The 23,302-nt window shown below is 46.3% G+C and overlaps 2 protein-coding genes across 13 annotated transcripts in view; one reads left to right on the plus strand and one right to left on the minus strand.

Moving 5' to 3' along the window:
* Positions 1 to 4: 4 nt before the first annotated feature.
* LOC108159054 (kazrin) overlaps positions 5 to 23,302 on the minus strand; it is a 36,544-nt gene continuing 13,246 nt past the window's right edge. For 4 of the 12 annotated variants that reach the window (XM_017291990.2, XM_017291989.2, XM_017291988.2 and 1 more), the window contains 12 exons: positions 11,862 to 12,361; positions 10,897 to 11,467; positions 8,350 to 8,646; positions 6,705 to 7,601; positions 6,582 to 6,642; positions 6,304 to 6,506; positions 5,740 to 6,234; positions 5,510 to 5,671; positions 5,295 to 5,439; positions 2,213 to 2,324; positions 1,548 to 1,571; positions 5 to 1,486 (listed from right to left, as the gene is read on the minus strand). In XM_017291990.2, the coding sequence (XP_017147479.1) occupies positions 1,013 to 1,486; positions 1,548 to 1,571; positions 2,213 to 2,324; positions 5,295 to 5,439; positions 5,510 to 5,671; positions 5,740 to 6,234; positions 6,304 to 6,506; positions 6,582 to 6,642; positions 6,705 to 7,601; positions 8,350 to 8,646; positions 10,897 to 11,467; positions 11,862 to 11,975 (3,555 nt within the window). In that variant the 5' untranslated portion in view covers positions 11,976 to 12,361 and the 3' untranslated portion in view covers positions 5 to 1,012. Of the gene's footprint in view, positions 1,487 to 1,547; positions 1,572 to 1,920; positions 2,132 to 2,212; positions 2,325 to 2,676; positions 4,348 to 5,294; positions 5,440 to 5,509; positions 5,672 to 5,739; positions 6,235 to 6,303; positions 6,507 to 6,581; positions 6,643 to 6,704; positions 7,602 to 8,349; positions 8,647 to 10,896; positions 11,468 to 11,861; positions 12,362 to 19,112; positions 19,300 to 23,302 lie in introns of those variants that run through there. The other 8 variants (XM_033392415.1, XM_033392414.1, XM_017291991.2 and 5 more) reach the window with 8 other exon arrangements.
* On the plus strand, positions 13,811 to 14,458 carry LOC117188482. The gene is made up of 2 exons (XM_033392418.1): positions 13,811 to 13,909; positions 13,990 to 14,458. The coding sequence occupies exon 2, from the start codon at positions 14,062 to 14,064 to the stop codon at positions 14,386 to 14,388; it is 327 nt and encodes a 108-aa protein (XP_033248309.1). The 5' UTR covers positions 13,811 to 13,909; positions 13,990 to 14,061; the 3' UTR covers positions 14,389 to 14,458.

Consider the following 23,302-nt stretch of genomic DNA (forward strand, 5'->3'; position numbering starts at 1 on the left):
TCCATTTACAACAGAGTTTTGATCATTGGTTTATTCGATAGTTTCTTTGTCATAGTACTAGAGTTAAATTGGTCTGCTTATTAATACCGTTCTCTTTCTGGGATATTTCAATATCTGATAGCTTGGGCTGTGTAGCAGGCTGACATTACTTTCTTTGGTGGTGCGAGGGTATGGGGAGTGGAGTGCGTTTGCATTGTATTTGATTTAGTTTCTGTACGTTACTTGTATTTGATCATTATCATGCAATATTAAAGGATACTTATTCCTCAGTATCAGTTTTGTATTTTGCAGCTTATCAAATTTATTTCAATAGTTTCCATTTTCATTTGCTTAGCTACGATAGGTTCGGTTACAAAATAATTTCAATTTATCTAAATTGTAATTACATCCATCGCATGCATCAGATACGAGTCTGCTTCTGTGGCTGCTCATTTCCAGTCGCCAGAGCACTCCGCAAGGTGAAGGTGGGGCAGTGCTCCAGCGCAGGATTACATTTGTAGATCAATTTAAAGCTAGCTTTACAGTTACAATTACCATTAGATTAGAGTTATACACGAATAATTATAATTAAACTATCCAAGTTTATTTGGGTTGTTTAGTGGGGCGTGTTGGCGTGGATTCGCTTTCGAGAGGGATTGATCTTAGCCTACATTATCTCTAGTGAGTATATGTATGTATATGGAATCATATTTAGCATATACTCGTAGTTCGTAGCTCTAGCTGATTTGATCAAATGCTTACTCGTTTATTTGTATCTTGACATAGGTATATATGTATCTTTAATTGTTGATTCTTGTATGCTTGTATCCTTAAGGTGGGTCTGACACTTGACTTTAATACAATAGAATTCGCGTTTTTGGTTTTCTTTGGAATCTAAGCTCGAATCCAGAATGGAAAGGGACACTACATAAACTGGGGATGAACAGGTAAAAAGGGACTATTAAGGGAATGGGAATACAGCTGAGTATCTTTGGTTGTTGCTGTCTAGCTAGCTCTGATTCGGCTCCCATTCTCATTCGGGCGACTCCGAGGAACCTGATATGCCGCCCAGACTACACGCCCCCACACTGCCCGCACTGGTCGATGCTCCGATGTCACTGATGCTTTTCACGCGTCGTCGACTCTGCTCGTAGAGTAGCTGTGCATCCACTCCGCTCCCATCCAGCACGCTGCCAGTGGGCGGCGCACTCACGCGGTGGCCCGGCGGCGGACCATGACTGTAGTTACTGCTGGTGCTACCTGCCAAGGGAATCGGCGGTGGAGCTGTGGTTGGAGGCGGCAGAAAGTGATGATAGTGCTGCTGTTGCTGCTGCTGCTGATGATGATGCTGTTGCTGATGATGGAGCGAGCCTATGGTAGCGTATATTCCTCCGCCGCCCTCGCTGCTGCTGTACGAAGGCGTTGGGGAGGTGGAGTTGCCGAAGGAGCTGCGATCGCCGGCGCGATGGGGTTTAGTATTGAACCGAAAGGCTTTGGAAAGAGAGCTCTGCAAAAGAAGTAGCAAAGATTCGAATATTGTTACATAAAGGTGTGTGATCAGAGCTCACCTGAGATCCTTTCCATGCCGAAATCTGAGGGTAACCAGAAATGAAAGAGAGACAAATTTTGGGTTCGGATTAATAAGGTACAGTACGAATATATACTTCTCCCGTCTGGATATTCAAATGGATTGAAGAGAAAAAAATTACAGAATCATTTTGAAATGTCGTGAAACTTTTGTTGTTGCAGGATGTCTAAATTTTGAATTGTTTTGTTCGAATTTACATATGTATGCTGAAATTTTATCCAATATTATTGAAGTGTATTTATTGTTGTATCTGTAGATTGTCTTGATGGTTATCTGAATTATTTGCAACAACATGAACATGCTTATATCATGGGAGTAATCGATAAGAGGGATATCCTTAACATAGGTCATACTTATCTGTCGTCGGGTGTTAGCTGGGACTACGTACACGTATGTATGTACATACTATATGTAAGAAAACAATCATTGATATGGAGTATATACGTATTGTGGTGTGAAAGATCTGAGTGGCACCTCTAGTGGGTGGAATATTATAGGAGACTAGTAGTAGTAGTAGTAGTAGTTAGACACAGAGAGACAACAAAAGCTTCACGTCAAGTCAGGCTTCAATACGGGAAAGATGTCAATATAATATCAGTTATGGCTAAGCTTATACTAGTAGAGTGACTTATGTGGAGGACTTACCCTGAGGCTGCCGCTCGAGCGGCGGTCTGCTGTGGCATAGTGCTGCAGTCCGCCGGGTCCAGTCAGGGGCACTACGCCGCAACCTGAACGGATGCCTTGACCCAGAGTCGCTCTACACAACAAACATGGCAATGTCGATATCCGATTTTTGCATAGGTTCGTATATATGCATGTATATGTGTGTGTGGGTGTTTGGATATGTGTGGGTGTTGATTGGATTTGTGCAATGTTTTCGTTATAGGCAGGCAGGCGGCACAATGGAGATAGTACACAGACAGCAGAGAACGGAACGCAGGAGAGTACGGGCGGGCGGGCGGGCAGGCACAGATACAGATACGGAGATACACAGATACAGTGAAATAGAGATACAGAGGCAGGCGGGCAGGCAGGCAGGCACACACACACACGCATATAGAGAGAGAGAGGTGGTTGGTTGGTTGTAGTATGTAGTATGTAGTTGTTGTTGTTGTTGTTGTTGTTGTCGTGTTATTGTGGTAGTAATTGTGTTATACAATCAAGCAGAGACATCAACAACAACAAGCCGTTGATTCGATTACAGTTTCGAAATGGAAGTTGGAAAGTTACGGAGGAAAAGCAGGAGATGGATAAAAATATAGGAAAGATGAAAAAAAAAACGGTACAAAGACAAGAATCGGTTAATCAATATTGAGAGATACATAGATGTATTTGTTTGTTGCTGTATTCGTATTTCGTTTAAATTTTTCAGCAGAAATAACTACTTATAGCGCAAATAACAGGAAACAACAAACAATAGAGAAAGATCTATTGGTGAGAGAAAGAGCCCCCGAAAAGAAAGTCCAAATGGCAAAATTGCAAAATGGCAAACAGAAATCAAGAGAGACACCAAACCAGACAAACCAAGACAGCAGCCAAGTTACGATGTTGAGTGGGTTTTTGTTTGTCTTTTAAAGCCTTACTTAGCCTTCCAATCGCACTTTGAGTGGAGTGGAGTGGAGTATGTATTGTACGAGCAGTAGTATGTAGTACTTGTATTAAGATGACAACGATTAGACTAGTTCAAGCTACGTAAAACATTGATAACACATACATAAGATTGGTTTCGAGTTTGCTGTTTTGAGTATGTTGCCGTTTTCGTATGTGTGTGGGTGTTGGATTGGGTATGTGTGTGTGAGAGAGAGAGCTACTTAGTAAGCAATTTTTACTTACAATTGACATTGTATGTATGTACTTCGAAATAGCGCAACCGAAATGAAGACTTCTTAAATAAAATTAACTTATTTGAGACTCGGACTGCGGTCGCTGCGATCCAACCAAATAAACTATTCTCTGAGCTCTGATATTTTTTGCAGTACCGCAGTACAAACTCGCTAAAACGCACCAAAATGTGCAACACACCAACACAGTTTGACTACTACAGTTTTAGCCACGAAATTCTTGTATGTGTATGTGTTTAATGTTTATGTGTATGTATGTGGTTTGGTCTCGAAAGTACAAATTTGTGCGTTGACCAACATCTTCGATGCTGTATCACAGAGGACAACAACTCTGTCCGGGCTAGTGGCGAAGGTGAAAGGGTAGATCGTGTCGAAATGAGTGTGTCCTTAAATCCTTAATTACGCTGAACACTGAAGCAAAGCCTTAACCCTACCTACTATATGTGTAGTATGTATTTTTACTACTTTTATCGTGGACATTAAATGCTTGAGTCGACTTGGCAAATAATCCTAAACAAATGCATCCATAAGCTCCTCCTCCGAGGGAGTTCTGTAAGTGTTAATATCCAATATCGAATGTGCGCAAAGCGAAGCACTTACTAAACTATGAATACTATACGATACGGATACGGATACTAATATGTAGTACTAATCGGAGTGTGAATATCTCTTCCATCTGTGAGTCTATCAACTATCTATACGTAATGACGATATGGTTAGCGCTGTGCTCCAATTATTGTTCTCTCCCTATAGCTATTATCATTATAACCACCATCATCAGCTTGGCTAAACAGTTCAATTTTGAATCCCATTTGATTTTGTATGTAATAATTTTGTATCATTCTGTTGTTTCGCGTGGGGGTTTAATGGCCCTGCAATTTGGCCAATTGACGGGAGCTTTCCATTTGAAACTCTTCCATTTGACAGTAAATTAAGTATCTGCATTGCGGATATAAGAAATGCATATACATACATATGTACATATATGTATATACGTTGAACGACGTATTGATGGGAAAAGAAAAGAGAGAGAAACATGGCCACAGAAGGGCCGCCATTAGTGCGATTCGCTTATTGGGACATACAATATATTTTTTTCTTTGTTTTAAAAATTGGTTGTCTAAGACACGTTTACATGATCAACAAAGAAACAAAGTACAACTATTTTTCAGATACAGACTATGGACTATAAGATAATTATGCACGAGAGACAGATAGATATGACAGATATGAGAAATCGCATGAGATGTGGAAGACATCGATATTTCTTCAGAAGATGTGGAAGAACATGGACGTGGATGATTAGCACATAAGAAGCAGCTATAAACCGATTATCGAAGCATTTTACGGAATGCCAGATGGAAATGAGTGAATGTGAGTGAATATGTTTGATAATGATAATGATAAAGATGATTACTCAGGCTCATCAAAGAAAACACAGATTTCGTGGTATGGCGCTTTACATATTACTGATATGGTATGATATGGTATGATATGATATGATATGATATGTATGATAAGTAAAGTGCAAAAATGATTGCGTAACAAAACACACAAACTCACAGAACGAAATAAACCATAACAGAAACTGGAACTTTAGCTGGAAGGTTATGCAAACTCTCTTATATTAGAGTGAGCCGGGGTGGGGGTGGGGGTGGGGGTTGGTGTTGGTAATATAAAACGGCACAAAACAAAACTCAATCAAAGCAGAGAATACTCTAATCAAATTGCTGTAAGTATTACGCTACTACTTATGGATGGATCACTTTCACTTGTCAAGACCGAAGGATTACACAAAGGACCCACACGCACACACAGATACACATCGCACACACACACAAACACACACATTTTAAATAACTGAATGGGGGGCGGTCCGAACTCACCTTGCTGGCAAAATGAGGGCATCGAATTCCGTGTTCAGATGTCGTCGTATTATGTTCTTGGATGGGGGAATGCCCAGAGCCGTGGCCATAGTATCGCCCGAGAAGGATGGCTCCAGCACGACGAGTCCGCCGTGAACGCCGCTATCTGCCGGGGGATGGAGCCATAATTGGTTAAATGAATGGCATAACAATCGACAGGCAATCAATACACTCACCCTTCAGGTTATCGGCGTACTCGCCCAGGTCGATGGATCGAACCCAACGTATGAAGCGCTGATTTGTCCAAACAATGGGGTCCGTGTCCACCGTCTCGGATTGCACGCGCCTCATGGCCAGCGTCTGGCGGTCGTACTTCACGATGCGCAACACGTGAATGCCTGACAAACAGGGGAAGGCAACAGATTAAAAGTGGGGTCAAGGTTCAGTCTGGTCTTATATTGCGTACCATGCACAATGCTGGCCTGATGGAACTTTCGGGTCACGCCCAGAAACTTCTCCAGCTCCTTCTTGGACAGCGTGTCCAGCATGCGAGCATCGACGAGGGACTGCAGAAACGGCTCCGCGTACTGCGGCAATCCAATGTCCGGCAGCCATTCGGAGGCCACCCAGGTGTGGCCCAGTTGGGTGATGAGTGGATACCGCACTAGTTCCGGTCGTCGCTGCTCCTCGATGGCCAGACGCAGCTTCTTGCGGTGCATGGGATGGGCCAGGCCAAGACCGGCCTCAAGCTCGATGTCGTTCAGCTCCAGCAAAACCTTCCCGCTCTTCACGTTCTCAGCACAGCGGCCACTATATTGGGGCATGCCCAGGGCCACCTCCAACCAGGCCAGCACCTGGGTGGCCCGCCAGCGCTCCATAGGCAACTGAGAAGCCTCGCGCAGCAGCCGTATCTTGTCGGCATAGCCCTCCTCAGAAAGCGGATTCCACGAGTAGTCGGTGTCTGAATGAGAATTTTTCGTAAATCATTAATATAGCCGCTCCCTCAATGCAGGACGACTGAACGACTCACATTCAGTCACTCCATCGGCGGACAGGGCCTTGTTCTTGTTGCGGGATCGAGCAAACACACGCGATATGCTGCCCCAGGTTCCCCCACGACCGTTGCGTGCTCCCAACGGTCCACTCTTTGTGGCACAGGCAAATTTCCGGGTTATGGCTCCAGCCCCTCCTGGGCCATCGGGGTCCACCGGCGAGCCCAGCTGCTCCACGGATCTGTTCGTGTTGGTTGGATAAATGCGATTCGATTAGTTTCTACTCGAAATGAGATTCTGGCCAGGAAACATGTACCTGGAGTAGGCAGCCGAGTTCAAGGGCGACAATGTGGGGCTTCGTTCTTTGGGCGTTCCAACTGAAAGCGAAGCAAAAACACATATAAACTCAGACTTCACACATGGTATGACTCCCACTCACATTGATACATGTTCTGGCTGGAGACGAGAGAAATGCTGTCGGGATCCACGGTGATGCACGGTCCATTGTCGCAGGTGCCATCGCTGAAGTTCAACTCTCCGCCAGTGCTTTCCCGGTCGCTGCTGTTCCGCAGACCCGAGTCATTCGAGCACGAGTTTCGATCGCCTGCTGTTGCCCCGGATCCGCCGCTCAGGCTGCCACTGAATGCCGACAGGGAGTTGCCGCGGCCACTGTCGTCGGCTGTGCCGCGAAGGCCGCCCAGTACTCCACCCATGCCAGAGCCGGATGCCATCTGGCTGAGCATGCCAGAGGCCGCTGAGGGCGGAGTCAGTGGGGCAAACGAGTGGAGACTCTCCTGGTCGGAGAGGCAGCCTGTGAGCTGGCGACGCGCCTCCTGGAGCTGCTCCTGAAGTCGCTGCAGCTGCAGGTCACGAGCCGAGAGCTGCTGGGCCAGGGCTAGTGAGCGCTCGGCCTCATCCCGGGCCTGCTTCAGCAGCTGGAAGCGCTCCCGGTCTCGATCGCCCGAGATCTTGGCATTTGTAGTCTCCGACTCTCGCACCCGCTCCTGGAAGTTGCGGATAAAGTCGCGCAGCTCCTGCTCCTTCTCCTGCAGCGAGGCGCACAGCTGTTTCACCTGTCCCAGCAGATCGGATTTGTCAGTTCGCAGTTTCTTCCGCTCCAGCCGCATGGTCAGCAGCTGATTCTTGACCGTACGCAGCTCCGACTCCAGGCGTTCAATGCGATCCTGTGCGGCTGTTCCATTATTGCCACGAGCATCTGCCTCTGTGGGATCCACGCCGCCGACGGCCCCGTCTGTGGACAGCTCGAGCAGTCGACGCAAGCGAACCAGCTCCGCACTGAGACGATCGTTCTCCTCTCGCAGCTTCATGCCGGATTCTGTGAAATATTGCGTAAATATTTAAGAGGAGTTCCCTGTTGGTTTTGGCTTTCGTTTTTCTACAGCTACCAGAAGCTGCGGACAAGCGGTGTTCATATACGTAACAGGGATGCAAATCTATGCAAAACGAGCCAATGTCGAAGTGCTTTGCACCCCTGCTGATCGATATTCTACTCAAAGGCACTACCGCTAGCTGAAGCCAGCCCACAACCAGTTACGTTCCCACGCCCGCTTATCAAACCACGCTCTCTTCTTGCCCAAAGAACTCGCACGCAAGCAACAAACGCAAAAGGAAACCAAAGAAAACAAGCTAAGAACTACATTGGCATACCCAATCCTGTACAGCTAAAGCTACTGGCCACGAAGTGGGCAGCACCAGCAGAACAGAGCCGTGCGCTAAAGTGTGGATGCATTGAATGGAAAGTTCTGCGAACAAACTAAAGTCCGTGTAATTATAACTAAGCAGGTCAAGGCAACGAATCGACAGGCGGGTTGAATGGGGATCAAGTGCAACTACTTTCCCCACAGGGAACGGGACGGTGGGTACAGGGTGCAGGGTGCAGGGTGCAGAGGTGAGGGTGCAGTAAGAGGATTGAATGGATTTCGGCATGCGGGCTAATTTCGATGATGATGATGATGATGCTGCTGCTGCTTCATTTAAAAATACAGAGCGGAAATTGGGATGAAAGTGAAAAGAACCGAGCAGAACAGAGCAGAGAAAAGCTGAAAATTGATTGTGCAACTTACCTGAAGCTGGACCAGAGTCTGAGCCCCAGCCAGAGGCGCATCGGAGTCGGACCTTTGTCTCTTCGTTGCGATTGCCATCGCAGGACTCGAGCATGAGGAGGGCTGCCGAGGCAGCGGATGTCGGAGAATGCGGTGGCCCCAGTGTCAGGAAGCCAGATAATGATGGATTCATATTGGCGCATACTGCGGCTGGAGATGGAGCTGAAGCTGGAGCTGGAGCTGCTCTTGCGGTTGCCATTGACTCCGGTTCCATTAATTTCACAATTGAGCAAACATCATTGGCATTCCGCTTGTCGACTGGATATTGCATTGTTCAGATACATATATGTAGATATAGATGGAGATATTTCGATGGGTGGGATGATTGGGTAGGATGTGGGATGGGGCAACTTGATTCAGGTTGATCCAATACGTACAGTCCAAACAAAACAAAACAACAGAAACCGCAAACACCAACAACAACAACAAGAACAACGATAACAACAATACGAAGAACAAGAACAATAGCAAGAAATGATAGTGATGACGACGAGGATGAGATTGAGCATGAGCATGAGGACACGCTGATTCAAATTGGGCAGGCGGACAGGACAGTTCGGGGTTGGTTGGGAAAGTGCAGGACACGAAATTAGATTGCAACAAACAATGGAAGAGAGAGACCTCAAATACCAAACCGGACAAATAGTAGTATGTAGTTGGATTGAAAAGTAAACAAACAACAATTAGAACTGCTGTGCGGGGCAAAATAAATAAATATCGATTTTCGGCACATTTATCTAGATGCAAACGAACACGGGCAAACGAGTAATTTCAATTATAATGTATTCATAAGAATACATTTACGGGATGAACAATTTGATTACCTATTCCCCATAGCACTCACACCCCAAGCAAAACTCACCCATGTGAATAACTGATGATGGGTCTAAATTGATTGCACATTAGCTCCTGCCACCGACCTGGCGATTCATTCATTCCCCCAACTCACGCACAGACATGTCAACAAATTAATGAGAATGTTTTCCTTTCGCCCATTTCTCCATGTTGAAATTAGTAAAAATATATATGGATTTATCGTTTGGCTAAGGACTGGAACGAACATTTAATAAGCTCTTAATGCGCGGCATTAAATCATAATTAAATGGCAAAAAACGAGTATATATTTAGTGTAGATGTTAGTAATCAAATCGAATGGTTTGGATTGCAAAATAAACAACGTTAAACATTATTCTGTAATTCTCTAATTGAAGGACTCAGATATTCCCCCTATTAAAAATCCATTTATGTATAGTACATTCCACTGCCGCCTCTCTATCCACAGATGGGTAAATTCTCTGCTTAGTTTCGAATATTTAAGTTTTCAACTTAACTCGACCGCATCCACTCTAGGATCCACTCCACCTCAAACTTGTATACCTCCTGTGGGGTAAGGGTAAGCCTGACTATGCGCTTCGTTGGCTTTTGAACTCCGCAACTCAAAGTGCTGGCCAGAGAGAAAGAGAGAGCAGGGCAGGCCATTACCATCCATTTGTCCGATTTTTGAAGTGTTCATCACTTTGGCATTCTAATCTAATCCGATGCGTTGGGCTGGCCCTGGCCCTGGCCCTGGCCCCAATCTCAGTACAGCACGAAGCAAAAAAACTACACTTCACTTATGTACGAGGACATTCTGCACATCCCGCAGCCCGCCCGCACTTTCCACCCTCTTCATGACTTCTTTCCCGCCCTTCGTTGATGTTGTGTCTGTGGTTTACCCAATATCTGTCGTTGTTGTTCTTCCCCACTGAGGTCCGCTTGACTCTGTGTGGCCTTTATCATCTACTTGCCACTTTCAACATGCATTTTGCCCCGGACAACATTAAATTTGTGTGCGGTCAGAGTGTTTGCCTCTTGGCTTCCGGACAAGACCAGACAAGATGCTCGCACGATATTTTGTTACAACTTTATTAAAAAGACAAACATTTTGTCAATTTTCTCAAACTCAACTTGAATTTGTTGAATTTTAGAAATTAACTAGAAAATGTATCAACTTTTAAGAGATTATTTCTGCAATTCAAAAGAGAGAGGATAAATGTACATATATACGAGTATTTGCGGGTTTGCTCTCTGGTCACAAATCTTTACCCACAGATTGCGCCACTAACTTGGCTTTAATTACAAAATACATGCTGCAACCATATGAATCATTCAGCAATTTAAAAAAATTATAAGTTTCATATCCAACATTTTTAGTAGCTTTTATTGAACAATATGTATGGTATCTGTCGACATGTATGTGGAAAGGATTCAATCAGCGAACGTTGATTTAATTTCACTTTGAACACCGTTGCCATCCTTCTGGAATTTGCTGATTTAACCATTCCCTGCTTTCTCCCCATTGGTCTTCTGCCCGCAGCAATCTGCTGATTGCTCCCCCGCTTCTGCCCATTACAAATGCATTTGTATGCATCTTCCCGTGTCCATGTCCGTTCCCGTTCCCTTTTGCCTTTCCATTCGACCACTCACACTCACACTCACACTCACTTGTACGCACACACCCACACTTACCCGCATTTAGTGCGCTGCCGCCAGAGGAGCTGTTGGCGGTGGACGTCGAAGTGGAGCTGGAGGAGACGGCAACTCCCTGTGCCAGGTGACCAGCGGCAATTAAATTTGAGTTATTCGCATGGATCATGGCTGGGCCGGGGATAGAATTCGCATTGGCCGTGCCTCCGATGCCATTCGGCAATTGTGGCTGTGGCAGACCGACGACCTCGCTCTTCCCAGGATATGATGGTGGTCGATGCTGCTGCTGCTGCTGCTGGTTGTCGTTGGTCATGGGTGGCGTAAGTGTCTGATTGCTGCCATTCGAGCTGGCCGGCGAGGAGCTGCTGTCGTTGCTGGGCGTGAGGTCTCGCTTGCTGGTAAGTACCAGTGGCGATGGCTTGACAGGGGCTCCGCCCACTGCTCCAGCTCCGGCTCCAGCTGCTGCTGCTCCTGCTGCTGTCGCTGCGGCTGCCGCTGATGTGGAGGCCGTTACAGAGTTATCCAGAGAGAGCAGCGGCCGTATAGGCTTATTGTTGTTAACGGAGACGGACTTCTCCTTGATCAGACTCGAGTCCAGTGATTTAACAATTTTCTGCAAAGGAAATTGAAAAGATTTTATAACATCCACTTTAGATTCAATGAATCCGGCCAAAGGTAAATAGCAGATAAGAGAGAAAGAGCAAAAGCAGAGAGATAGCGACAGCGAGAGCCCAGAAGTTGTCAATTAGTCAATGGGTGGGAGATGCAGATGTGGGGAATTTGTTCTACAAGAGGAAGATGAAGTAGTGTGCCAAGTAGGGAGAGTGGAAGTGGATGCTGAGGCATGCAATTGGAGAGCCCCCTCCTCGGTAGTGGCCCCACCCTCCTTTCTAACGAGCATTCAATGAGTCCAATTAGGTTCCGTTTTTCTATTTTGTATAATTTTGCCTACATTGCGGGATTTGAGTGGAGGAGGAGGAGATTGCGGGGTTGCTTGTGGTACTTACGGATTCGCTGAGCTTGTGCAGTGAGGCATTTATGCGATCCGGATTGCGCGGCGGTGGCTCTGGTGGCTCTGATGCGGCCATCGTGGGTCCGGCAGCGACACCGTTTATTTGCATGCTTCAGAAACACGGAAAAAACCTACTCACACACACACACACACACGCGAACGTACGCGCGCACACTACATTAAAAAAAACACACACACTCACACCAGCAAAAAAGTATCGTGTCACTGTGTGGTTGGATGGGTGGTTATGTGTATGTGTGTGTGTGTGTGTGCTTTTCTTATTGCCGCGCTGGAAACGACTTTCAACTGCCACAAATCGGCTCTAATCGAGGCTCAAACATTCTGACTTAGCACTAGGCAGGACAGACAACACAGGACACAGGGGCACCAGGAAAATACGTACTCGAAGCTGCCTAAGACTCGGTCTGGATCACGTTTCTAAGCGAGTTCGCTATCAATTATGAAGGGGGCCCTCTGTCAGCTCTTGACCTTGACCTGCAAATAAAGAAAATGGGAACTATTAGTGACCGCCTGTGACCAATATATCTTTGGGGCTTGGAGATGTATTTTATAATGTTTATGGAACGTTGAAGAGGAACAACATCTCTGAATGTCCTTCTTTTTCAAACTTTATTTAGTGACATATTCCATCTAATTAGCAGAATAAAATGAATTAAATCTTGGTAGAGGGTATTTTATAGTCGGGAATATGACGGTAGGTTAGTATTCAACTTTATTCTGCTTCTGGTTCTCTTTTGTCCTGTGGGAATCGGAACTAATTTGGGTTCAGAGTGGACTGTGGACTGTGGACTGCTCCACGTGTGTCACCATTGATGCCCATAAAAACAGAAAGCTTTGCGGTCCCTGTCCCCGAGCAAGCTTAGTGGTTGGTATGTAGGCCAGTGCTAGCCATAAACTTCCATTTGGGCTATTTTTTTTGTTGTCAGAGGATTGCATGTCAACACCCAGTTTAACTGCACTGCGGCCTCAGTAAAAGTTGAGTTTCCCATTCAACCTTTTGGGTCAAAGAGAAGACCAGCAGAGAAGAAGAGGAGACTGACATCGTTCACACAGAGCACGAAGAGAAAGAGAGGGGAAGAGGGCTGGCTGGGGGCACTCAAAACTTGGGTCTCTGTTGAGAATCCTACAAGAAACGGAATGCAAAATGGGACTAATTATACATACAGTCTTGTGTCATGACATGACCCCCACACGAAGGCACTGGGGCTCACAAGTGCTTATTGGTAAGTGCCACTAATACATATCCAGCAGCTCAATTGGCAACGCTACCGTCTCTTAATGCTCTACAAAGCTGGCTGCCCACTCCCCTCCACTCCCCCCCCTCTAGAATTTCAATTTTAATCCGCTTTAAGGCTCAGACCAAGGGCAACAAAGAGATGGACAGCAAAATATGTTGTGGTCATGTTTTGGTTTCCTGTTTTTATTTCATTTTTTTCCACTTTATCCCCAGAAATTCATGATGTAAATGGCTGGCTTCTAGCGGGTGAAAAGGTAGAAATGGTGGACTGCCTCACATGCGATATGTCTGACCTAAGCCGCCAAGAGCTGCAGCCTCCACCTGAGCCAGCACTTTGGCAGAGACGCCACAAACATATAGGGATATGGGGTCTGTTGTCTAGGGCTTGGGGCCTGGGGCAGGGGCAGGGGCAGGGGCAGGGGCAAGGAAGCAACACTAATGTTGTGTGGGCCACACAAGCAGAAACTTTAATCATAATAATAACAAGTAACTTTTGTGTTATATCCGAGCCACGGACACGGATGAAGTTCTGTGGAGTTCCGCTTAGGGTAGGGTTGGGTTGGGTCTGCCCCGTGGCTTGCCTAATCGGAGTATTTATGGTGTACATATGTACACTCAGTGTGTGTATGTGTGCTATGTACGAGTATAAGCATTAGACAGATAAAAAAAATGTTTCAGATTATATAGACTTACATGAAGAAATATGTCTGACTTGGCAAGCTTTGGGGACTGTTTCACTCGGATTTAAGTTTAAAATCATTGAAATAATCTATGGAAAATTTTAAGTATGTATCAATATTTTGGCAATCTGTATGCAGAGGAGTTTCGACGACCCGATAACGTGGCCTTCTATATTCATTGCAAGGAACCTGTGAGTGTGGAGCTGCCGGATTGCCTGCTCCGAAAACGCACCCAACCCACCCGCCAGCAACTGGAGATGAAGCAGCAGTTGGCAGCGGAGCGTCGCTCCTTGCTGGAGGATCGAAAAAACTACAAACTGTCGATGCACTTGGCCAGGGTGTCGCTCATCGTCGATAGACACCGCCGGCACACCGCCAGCACCTTGCTGGAAACCCAGGACCGCATTAAGCGCGACATGAACGAGCATGTGCAGAGGCGCACGGAGCTACTCGACGCCCGTCTGAAGAGGCTCAGCCAGCATATCAGCAACGTGGGCGAGCGCTGCGATCTGGCCAGGCATGAGAAGTTCCTCGAGAATCTGACGAGCATCTACATGGCGAGCAGCTCAGAGACATCCAATTGAATGGGCGCAGAAACTTTCGAAATAAACTGAACTAAAAAAGCTTTTTGTGCCACTGCCACAATCCTTCAAACTTGTCAACTGTCGAGGGAAAACTTTTACACGCAGTTAGAGCCTGTGTCTGTCTTCGACAGGGTTCGACATAGTTGCAGAAAATCGCTTGTCAACTATTCAACAATTCAGAACTTGGGTTTCTAATACCCTCCTTTGGGTGGAGTCCGGAAGTTAGCCATGCACGGAATGAATAATCATCAGAATAATGGCAATTATCCAAATGGAAGTATAGGGGTGCACTTTTGACACTTTTCGAAGGGTATTTAAGATTTCGGCCATCGAAAAGAGGACTTCCATCTTCTCATAAATGTTTTGAGCTGCTCGGAAATAAAGCAGCCACTCTCTCGTTGTCCGAACTTGGACGGCAGCTTGCATTGCATTAGCAGAAAGTTCTCTGGCATGCCGTCAGTCGTAATTTGTTTGAGATCTTGGCAAATTAGCCTCCGCCTGAGAGCCACCCTCAGTGCCAGAGTGGTCAGCGTCAAAGGCAGGTCCGGTCCTGTCCCGCTTATGTGCACTCGACTGCCAGCTGATGCTGGAGTCTGAGTGCGAGTGTACCCACACATATCACAGCTCAAAGTAACGTGTTGGGCAACCAGAGTATACCAGAGTATACCTCCTTGTCCCTCTTGTCCGCATATTGTATCTGTGCGTCTCCTCGACCCGACCCGACCCGACCCGACTCCAAGTTCAGTTGAAGCACTTGACCTGTTTCTGCTTGGTTATTCGATTTGTGGCCTGCCAGTGACGATGCTTATGCAGTTGCATTCTTATTCAATTAAACTCTAGGGCTTTTTGTACATACCCCCCCCTGTGGCAGTACTATATACTGTATGTGTGTAGGCCACTTACCAAAGAGCTGCAAAGTATGCTTCAAAATGGGTTCTAGTATGTCCCAGGCGGAGGACTATAGTAGTTAGAGGTCCAAATGGGTTTATTGTACATTATTTATATTCAACTATAAAGAGCTTAGGAGAAATATTTCTGTTTTCCCTTTTTCCTTCTTTTTTAAAACAACTTTCCCAAATAGATTTCTCTCAATTATTTTATTAAAACTGTGAGCAGAACAAAATCAAAGCAAGAAGTATTCTTTTATTATTTAAGATTTTCCATGCATAGCTAAGTTAGTGATACAAGGTATCCAGACGTTTCAATTTTAGCCCCAAAAATACACAACTCAACAGGAAAATGCAACTACTAAATCCATCAAAGTCGAATAAACTTTGTTCTGTCAGATTCATTTGGAATTTGCATGAGAGTCGCATCGCAAATGTATGCAAATTAATCCGTTTTTGAGTGCTGCTTTGGGGCAGGAGCAGTATTTTGGCCAGACTTGATTACACTTGCCGCAGCTCAACGAACTCTCGCTCGAAATATGAGGCAAGTGGAAAATGGGGCAGTGGAAGTGTAATTGACATTGAGAGCGACAGTGACATCAACATCAACAGTTGGGGGCCAATTCAATTGCAAATTAATAAGTTAAATTAACAGATTTGCGCTGCGGGCGAACATTGAGTAGCGAGAATTTAATGGCTCACTGGCTGACTGATTGACTGACGGATGGATGGCCCGGAGGGGTCTGTCTGGCCTGGACTGGGCTCTGCTCTCTCCTGCCAATTCGGGAGTAGACGTGGAACCACTCAATTGGCTTGAACAAATCATTTTCACGCAGCTAACTTGATTTGTCCCTCAATCTCCGACTGTCTGACTCATGGGCCAACTCCCGGCTACAGTGAGAATTACTTTCTGCCCTTCAAATATACATATGTACATAGATCTAACTGTTTTTGAGTTTTGGTTCCATTCAGAACCCTTTTTCGCACAGTGTGGCATACATATTTTTCTCTTGACTCTTTCACACGTTGTTATTTCTCATATTACTCGCAATTTCCTGTATGACTCGTTCGAGTCAACAGTTTGATCCTTTCGCAGCCGGAAACTTTTTGATGCAACGGAATGGAATATGTGAGGACGAAACTTTTCCTTTTTACGTTCCAGGTTCTTCCTTATCTGAGGAGTTGCCTATACCAATGCGTAAGGCTACTGTTGCACTTTCCCCTAGCCCCCCGTTCCCACGGTAACCGCCAACAGGCAGCCATCAGCCTCTTGCTGTGGCACGGTACGGTACGGATAAAGTTTTGTTGCCGGGAAACTCATTTAGTTTGCAATTAATTAGTGGCAGCATCAGGCAGAGCAGAGTTAAATTTGTGTTTTTAATTTAACCAAATAGAGGCAGCTTAAGACTTTTAAGGGCGTGTACGTACAACATGGGGCATACTTTTCCAGGGAGGTGGTGGCAGAGTATGCCTTTAGTATTCGCATCAGGCGCGAAATGTAAATGCTTGACCCAATTGGCAGTCGGGTCAGAGCGGCAGCAGCAGCCACACCAACGCCAACAACAGCCAGAAAATCATTTAAAATGTTCCTCCCATGCTTCGATGGGTGGCTTTGGACAGGGGTTGGGGTTCGTTTTGGGGCCTAAAAGTTCGCTTCGAGAGGGGTTGGTGCTGGGGGTTGGCAACGGCAACTTGAACACAATTTGATAACCTACATTTGAGGGCTACTGTGCTTGTTCTTGGCAACATTAAAAATTTACACACGAGAGGAGCTCCGGGCGCAGGGTGGGCGGTTGTCGGTTCTCGGTTCTCGGGAAAGTGGAACGGAGCGCTTCCTCGGTGTCCTTGAGCGTATGTTTTCATTTGGCATTAAGAGCATGTCAAGTGAGTCTGGACGGGACCAAGGAGCAAACGGGCAAAGGGGCAAGGCAAAGGAGCAAGGAGCAAAGGAGAGAGTCTGCCTGCCAGATGGCAGGAGACTGCGGCTGCGGCTGCCTACTAAGTGAGTTTTCGTTGACGGCTTTGTTTTTGTTTTTATGCCTCTGGCTCTGCCTCTGCCTCTGCCGCTGCCTCTGCCGCTGCCTCTGGTACAGCCGCAGGAGTGGAACCGGAAACGGATGTGTGCGTTTGGGTGTGTCGGATGCCGTCTCCGACAGAACGGGGCTGGGTAGGTGGTATGGTAGCTGGAAAAGTCTTTAAGTCTTTTGCCTTAATAGCTACAGTTTTCCCTCAGTTTCCTGGCCACTGCTCGGCTGGTTCCACATCCTTCACCCTTGGCTGGCTCCTTGTGCTGCACCCTTTTGCTTGTTTCTCACCCTCTCCCCCTTTTTATTCTGAGTTATTGTCGTGCGATTTATTACGCGACGCACCGTTGGTGGCCCTTGCCGCGCCACATGGCGTATGCGTAACGAATAATCGTCATAAAACGCACGTAACATGGACCCCTTGCACTGAACCGTTTACGCCCCGCTAGGATCTGCCTTTTAATTTATGTGGCATCTGTGATGCATGTATCCTGGGTCAGAGAATGCGTTGCATACATTCGTACAACATCATCGGCATGCAATGTGCTGGAATTTAATCAGATTTCTGAAAATCGCCTAACGAAGCTGTTTCCTCTGGTTCGGATCTTTTGAATAGTATGTTATTCTGGTACAATCGCCATAGAACCCGTTGGCACCATACACGAAACATTTAACGCATCCTGTAATGATTTCTTGATGGTTAACGTACCCTTCAAAAATGCCACACCATATTCTCCCCCTGCCAACAAAACGATTTGTGACACAAACGTAGGCTCCCCCCAAGAGACCGTTTCCGGTGTGCGCTGTCGTGTCTACTGACAGTTACATGTGTCCTGGTATGATTGCTAAAACACGCTGACATTAATCAGGATTCGTATAATCTGTAAGGGTATAAAGGTGGGCAGCAGCAGCAGCAATCAGAGCTCCACAAGCCAGTCAAAATGAGCTTAAAAATATGCTCACATATATGTATATTCATGCATGTATGTGTGTGTACTCTGCACTGTAGATGTATTCAAATATTCATTCACAAATCCCAGAAAGGCCCACAGCAGAAATTCCCCAACCAGCCAGCGGCACAGCAGCAGAATAGTGCGTAATTTATTTCCACACAGATTTTGCTCCCTTTGTTCTCGCTTTCACAAAAACAACATCAGCAAAAGGAACAACCACAACAACAACAAGCAGCAGCCGCAGCAGCAGCATAAAATGGCAAAAAATTTCCCTCTTTTCAAACAGCGTACGCACTCAAATATTGACCGAATTTAGCCTGCGGCTCCTGCCTCTCACTGTTCGATTGTTTTCACTGCTTTTCACTGCCTTTCACTCCCATTTAAGGTACAGCCTATATTCAGCGAGAGGTATTCCCGCTAGCCGGCAGCGAGCTGCATGGTTAAAACAATTTGTTTATTGAATATTCACGGTATTTATAAAGGAATATTCAATAGAAGGTAAGGCCCGCAGCAGAACGGCTCGGGGTACCCTCTTTGATAAAGGAACTGTCTTTCCTTAGATTGAGAATATACCTTGCCGTAGCTCTGGCATTTCTGTTATCTGTGTGTGTTTTTGTTTTCATCGTGCCTCGGCAGCACTAGCTCGCGGTGAATTTACCTCTGCCCCCGGGGCCCTGACATGGACCTCTGGCCGAAAAAGCACACTCCACGTGGAACTTAAAGTCAATGTCTGTGTGTGTGTTTTTTTTTGTTCTTTTCTGTTTTTTTTTGCCTAATTTGTTGGATGCTCTGGTGTTTTCATTGAGCTGGCCAAAAGTTTGTGTGGCTGGCTCGCCTGGTCGGGTCTGCACACCGCTCACCGTCTTTTCCTGATTTTATTGACACACACACACGAACGCCCACGCACAGCCACCCCTTTCCCGTCTCTATGTATGTATGTATGTATGTATGTATGTATGTATGGTATGTACGTAGGTGTGTGTGCGCGTGTGGTGGAAAATATTTTCAACTGCTTTCTGCACTGCTTGGCACGTCTCACTTGGCGAATATCTCTAACGGCACTGAGCAGGACGACAGCCTCAGCGGCGAGAGTCCTTGGCATTTGGCTCGAGTACCGTTCGGTTTTTGGCGGCCTGTGACGTCACACGAAGCTCCTTCATCTGCAGTGCAAATGCAGTGCGAGAGCCACACACACAACACAGAGAGAGAGAGAGAGAGAGAGAGAGAGAGCGTGCCCTTGCGCCTGCGTCTAGGAAAAGCTTTTACAGTGGGGGAAAACGAGACATACTCGCAATCGTAGCCCCGACCTAGCCTAGCCATGGACAAGTGTTTGTTTACGTTTTGTATGGGCATCCTCTTGGATGGGATCGGGATCCCTTGTTGCTCGCACCCCAGCCGAAGGTCAGAGGTTGGTTGCAATCCCCAAACCCTCCCCCCGCCCACTGTAACCCCCTCAATTAATCAGCAAAATAAATTGTTCTTTGCAAATGCTACGACCGAAACCGCAAAACATTTTCTCAACAATTTAACTTTGTGGCAGCAATTTCCGTCCAGGTTGCCACAAAGCAAAACTTCTTCCTAATGAAATGCCTGAACAGCTGGTGGTGTGAGCGGAAAGAAAACATTGTCCGAGGGAAGTGCTTGCCCAAAATATTTGAGCTCAGGCGATTCCTAAATTTCCTTTAATCCGTCATCAAGTCAATCCGGAGATGTGGACATGTGTCAGCCTGCGGCTGGGACTCCTACAATCCTCCATCCCTACACAAAGCGGCAACTTTTTTCCGACAACTCGGACATTCGTTCGTACACTTGCGCATACCTTGTAAAACTATAGCTGTACATGACATGACAGGTCTAGCAGCAGAAGAAGAGACAGGACGATGGCAGTATGGTATGTGCCTATGTCTACGTGTGTCCGTGTGTTTCCTCCGACAGCTTGGCGAGGGGGAGCGACAGAGACTCCACCACAAAGCAGCAGACACGACGCAGATGATGCTCTGCCATCTATAGAAATCCAATTTATTGTACAAGAAAATATTTAATAAGATTGTTGCACCACAAAGACTATTTATCTGCATCGAATTGCAAGTAAATTATTTTGTGTATTCAAATATTCCGTAAATCAAAAGACGAGAGCCGTCGTAGCCCAAACGTAGACTTTTCGTTCGTTTCAATAACATCGAAACAATCCTGCCATAGAAACTGCGTTCTAGAGTAGGTTTTCCCCCCTTTTCGTCCTCGTTTAATTGCAAATTAGAGACTCTTGTAATGCCTATAATTTGCCTATCTCTGTGATAACACATCCCAGCCAGTATTACGTGTATTAACATCATAATTAGGCCGCTAAGCCCGTCACTAGGACATCATTACAACCCATTCAGAGTCATCAAAGGCGGAAAGGTGAATTTTCATTACAATACGACCCATGATCCTAATGAAATAATCCGCATGAAGCCCATTGAAACGTATCGTATTATCATTGGCTAAACATAGTAATTGCCCCTGCCCCGATCCACTACAACTAGTTTTCAGCACAGAAAAGTGTCATTTATAAGCCGCGTAGCAGAGACGTGACTGTCACGAATGCCACACAACCGGCGATTGTACCTGACAGAACAGGTCTGATAACTCGTCCTGGCCCCAGCCATCCTCCTCCGCCCAACACTGGCATAGCCAGGATGGGGCAAATGTTTGTGTTTATTGTGACTGACAATCATTGTCCTGTCGGTAACAGCCCAAGGCCCGGTCGCGGCTCGGACCCCTTCCCTCCTGCTGTCTGTGACAGGCAAAAGTGCATCCATGAGATAAGCGTGGTCCGATGCTAATAAAATGTTTTCAAATGAATGTCAAGCTGCTGCCTATTCTGGCTTATCCCGGTCGACGCCATCCGTGACAGGATATTCACATCACAAAGCAACACAAAGCCACTCATGGATGCACAGGGAAATCGATGTGGAGCGAGTTCATTCAACTCCAACCTGAAGCCGCAGTAGGCCTGAAGAAACGCCTCGCTCCGGCCGCAAACTGAGGCAAAGTGAACCCCCGTCCCCCGCGGTGAGAGCAGTATCTGCCACAGGTGACGCGTGAAAAATTTCCCGTGCTATGGAACTGAAGCCCCCGAAGGAGGAGACTTCCATCCTTACGCCGCAATTTCTGGCTTTGTCGTAGCTCAAATGTTATTGACAGCAAAATGTCCCACTGACAGTCTTCTCACTCTGTCCTTTCTCCTTTACTCCCCTTTTCCAACCAGCAGAGTCCTTAAAACCTAACGAAGACGACCTCAACCTTAACCAAAAGCAAACACACGTCGGCGCTGACATACGAACGACTATGGTGCACTGGGAGCAGAGAATTCAAGCCAAAATGACCTGCGGACGGATTGATTAGATTTGTTGAGATATCCTATATGCACCTTTTCTACCATAACTAATAGCGAAGAGATACCAAACAATTTAGAGGCATATGTAGATCCATTAACACGACTACCAGAGGCCCTCTACAAAGACAAATATCGCTCACCGGGAGCTCTTCCACTGTTCTCACAGTGTACTCCTTTTCTCTGCGGGTACTCTCCGTGTGACAGTCGCTTTGTCAAGCCAAGCAATTGTGGGCATGGCATTGTTATTGCCGTTGCCTGGCATCCGCTTCGTTCCTGGCTAACCGATCCCCCCCCCCCCTCACCACACCCCGTCCTTTGCAGAAGCTGCGTGTGGAGAGAAGAATATTGAAGTTGAGTTGGGGTGAGGGAAATCGGCCGTGCAGAGCTGTGGAGTCATCATGACGAAGTTGCGGAGTCATGGAGAGTGGGCATGTTTATCAATGTTTTGTCCTTATCGCCGGCGAGGGGGAGGCTGACAAGTGCAAAACTATTTATATATATGGCCCCACAAAATAGAAGGGAGCGGAGGGGCAGTGGCAGGGGCTGTATAGGTGGCCAGGAGTAGGGGCATGCTCTGGCTTGACAACTTATTTCAACATATGTGTCTGTTGCTGCTCTTCCTGTTCTTCGTTTCGTACTTCGCATTTTCATTTATTGGCGCAAACTTTTTCCACAGTTGATGCCACAAATAAGCGAATGGTAGGAGTGGCTGGGGGGCGGGGCAGCACGATGTCGGGAAAGTTTTCTCTATACTTTGTTGAAGCCATTGTTGTCGTACAGCCATTGTGTGTGCATATGAGGAAATATCTATCTTATTGTGAGGCAAAATATTGGAAAACATTTTCGTCTTTGAATTTGAATACCAAATGCACAACGGAAATCCAAGCCTTTAATGTGAAATTGTAAGCTGATTACGGCAAACTCGGCTTAGAACTGCATTGATTACCTCAATTGATATCCCAGCCCAGGGCACAATTTCCCACTCCTAATTAATCGAATTAGAATGAAAATTACGCTCCCAGAGGAGCAGAGTGGCGAGAGGATTTGAACAAGAAAATCCATTTCCATTCGAGTACTTATGTTTGCACTATTTCCCCGTCCTCGCTCCCTCTCACTGTTCCTCAATTTCCACTCATTTTCTTCTCTTTTGTCTGCAGCCGGATGCTGCTAAACGGTTTATCGCACTTGTCCGGAATGAAAGAGAACGAGAAAGAGAACTAGAGAGAGAGAGAAAGAGTGTGGGAAGCAGGGCCCACGCGGAAGCAGCGATATATTATTAATGGCCATTATAAGGCGAGCGAAGCCAGTGCGGCGTATGCGCAATATTTTCATTTCTTTTTAGTCCTCGCGTTTTTATTACGGTCTGGCCCCAAGGGCAGCGACACATTTCTACCAAATGTTTTGCCATTTATCCTTTTCCTCTCTTGCTTTTCCTCGTTCTCTCTTTCTTTCGTTGTGCTTGCTATGGAGCCACGTCCCCAGCATCGCTTAATAAGTTTTTATTGCGCTCAGTCACGCCAGAAACGGGTATATGGTCTACGAACGTGTTCCCGTGGACTCAAAGCAGATAATCTTCGTCAGTTGCGGTTTCAATTTCAGTGACCCTCCACCCTCCGCCCTCCGCCCCACCTGACTCACAATTTCGGCAATTAAACTGGGGGGAAATTCCAG

The sequence above is a fragment of the Drosophila miranda genome, chromosome 3 (genome assembly GCF_003369915.1).
Source record: "Drosophila miranda strain MSH22 chromosome 3, D.miranda_PacBio2.1, whole genome shotgun sequence".
NCBI classification, from domain to species: domain Eukaryota; kingdom Metazoa; phylum Arthropoda; class Insecta; order Diptera; family Drosophilidae; genus Drosophila; species Drosophila miranda.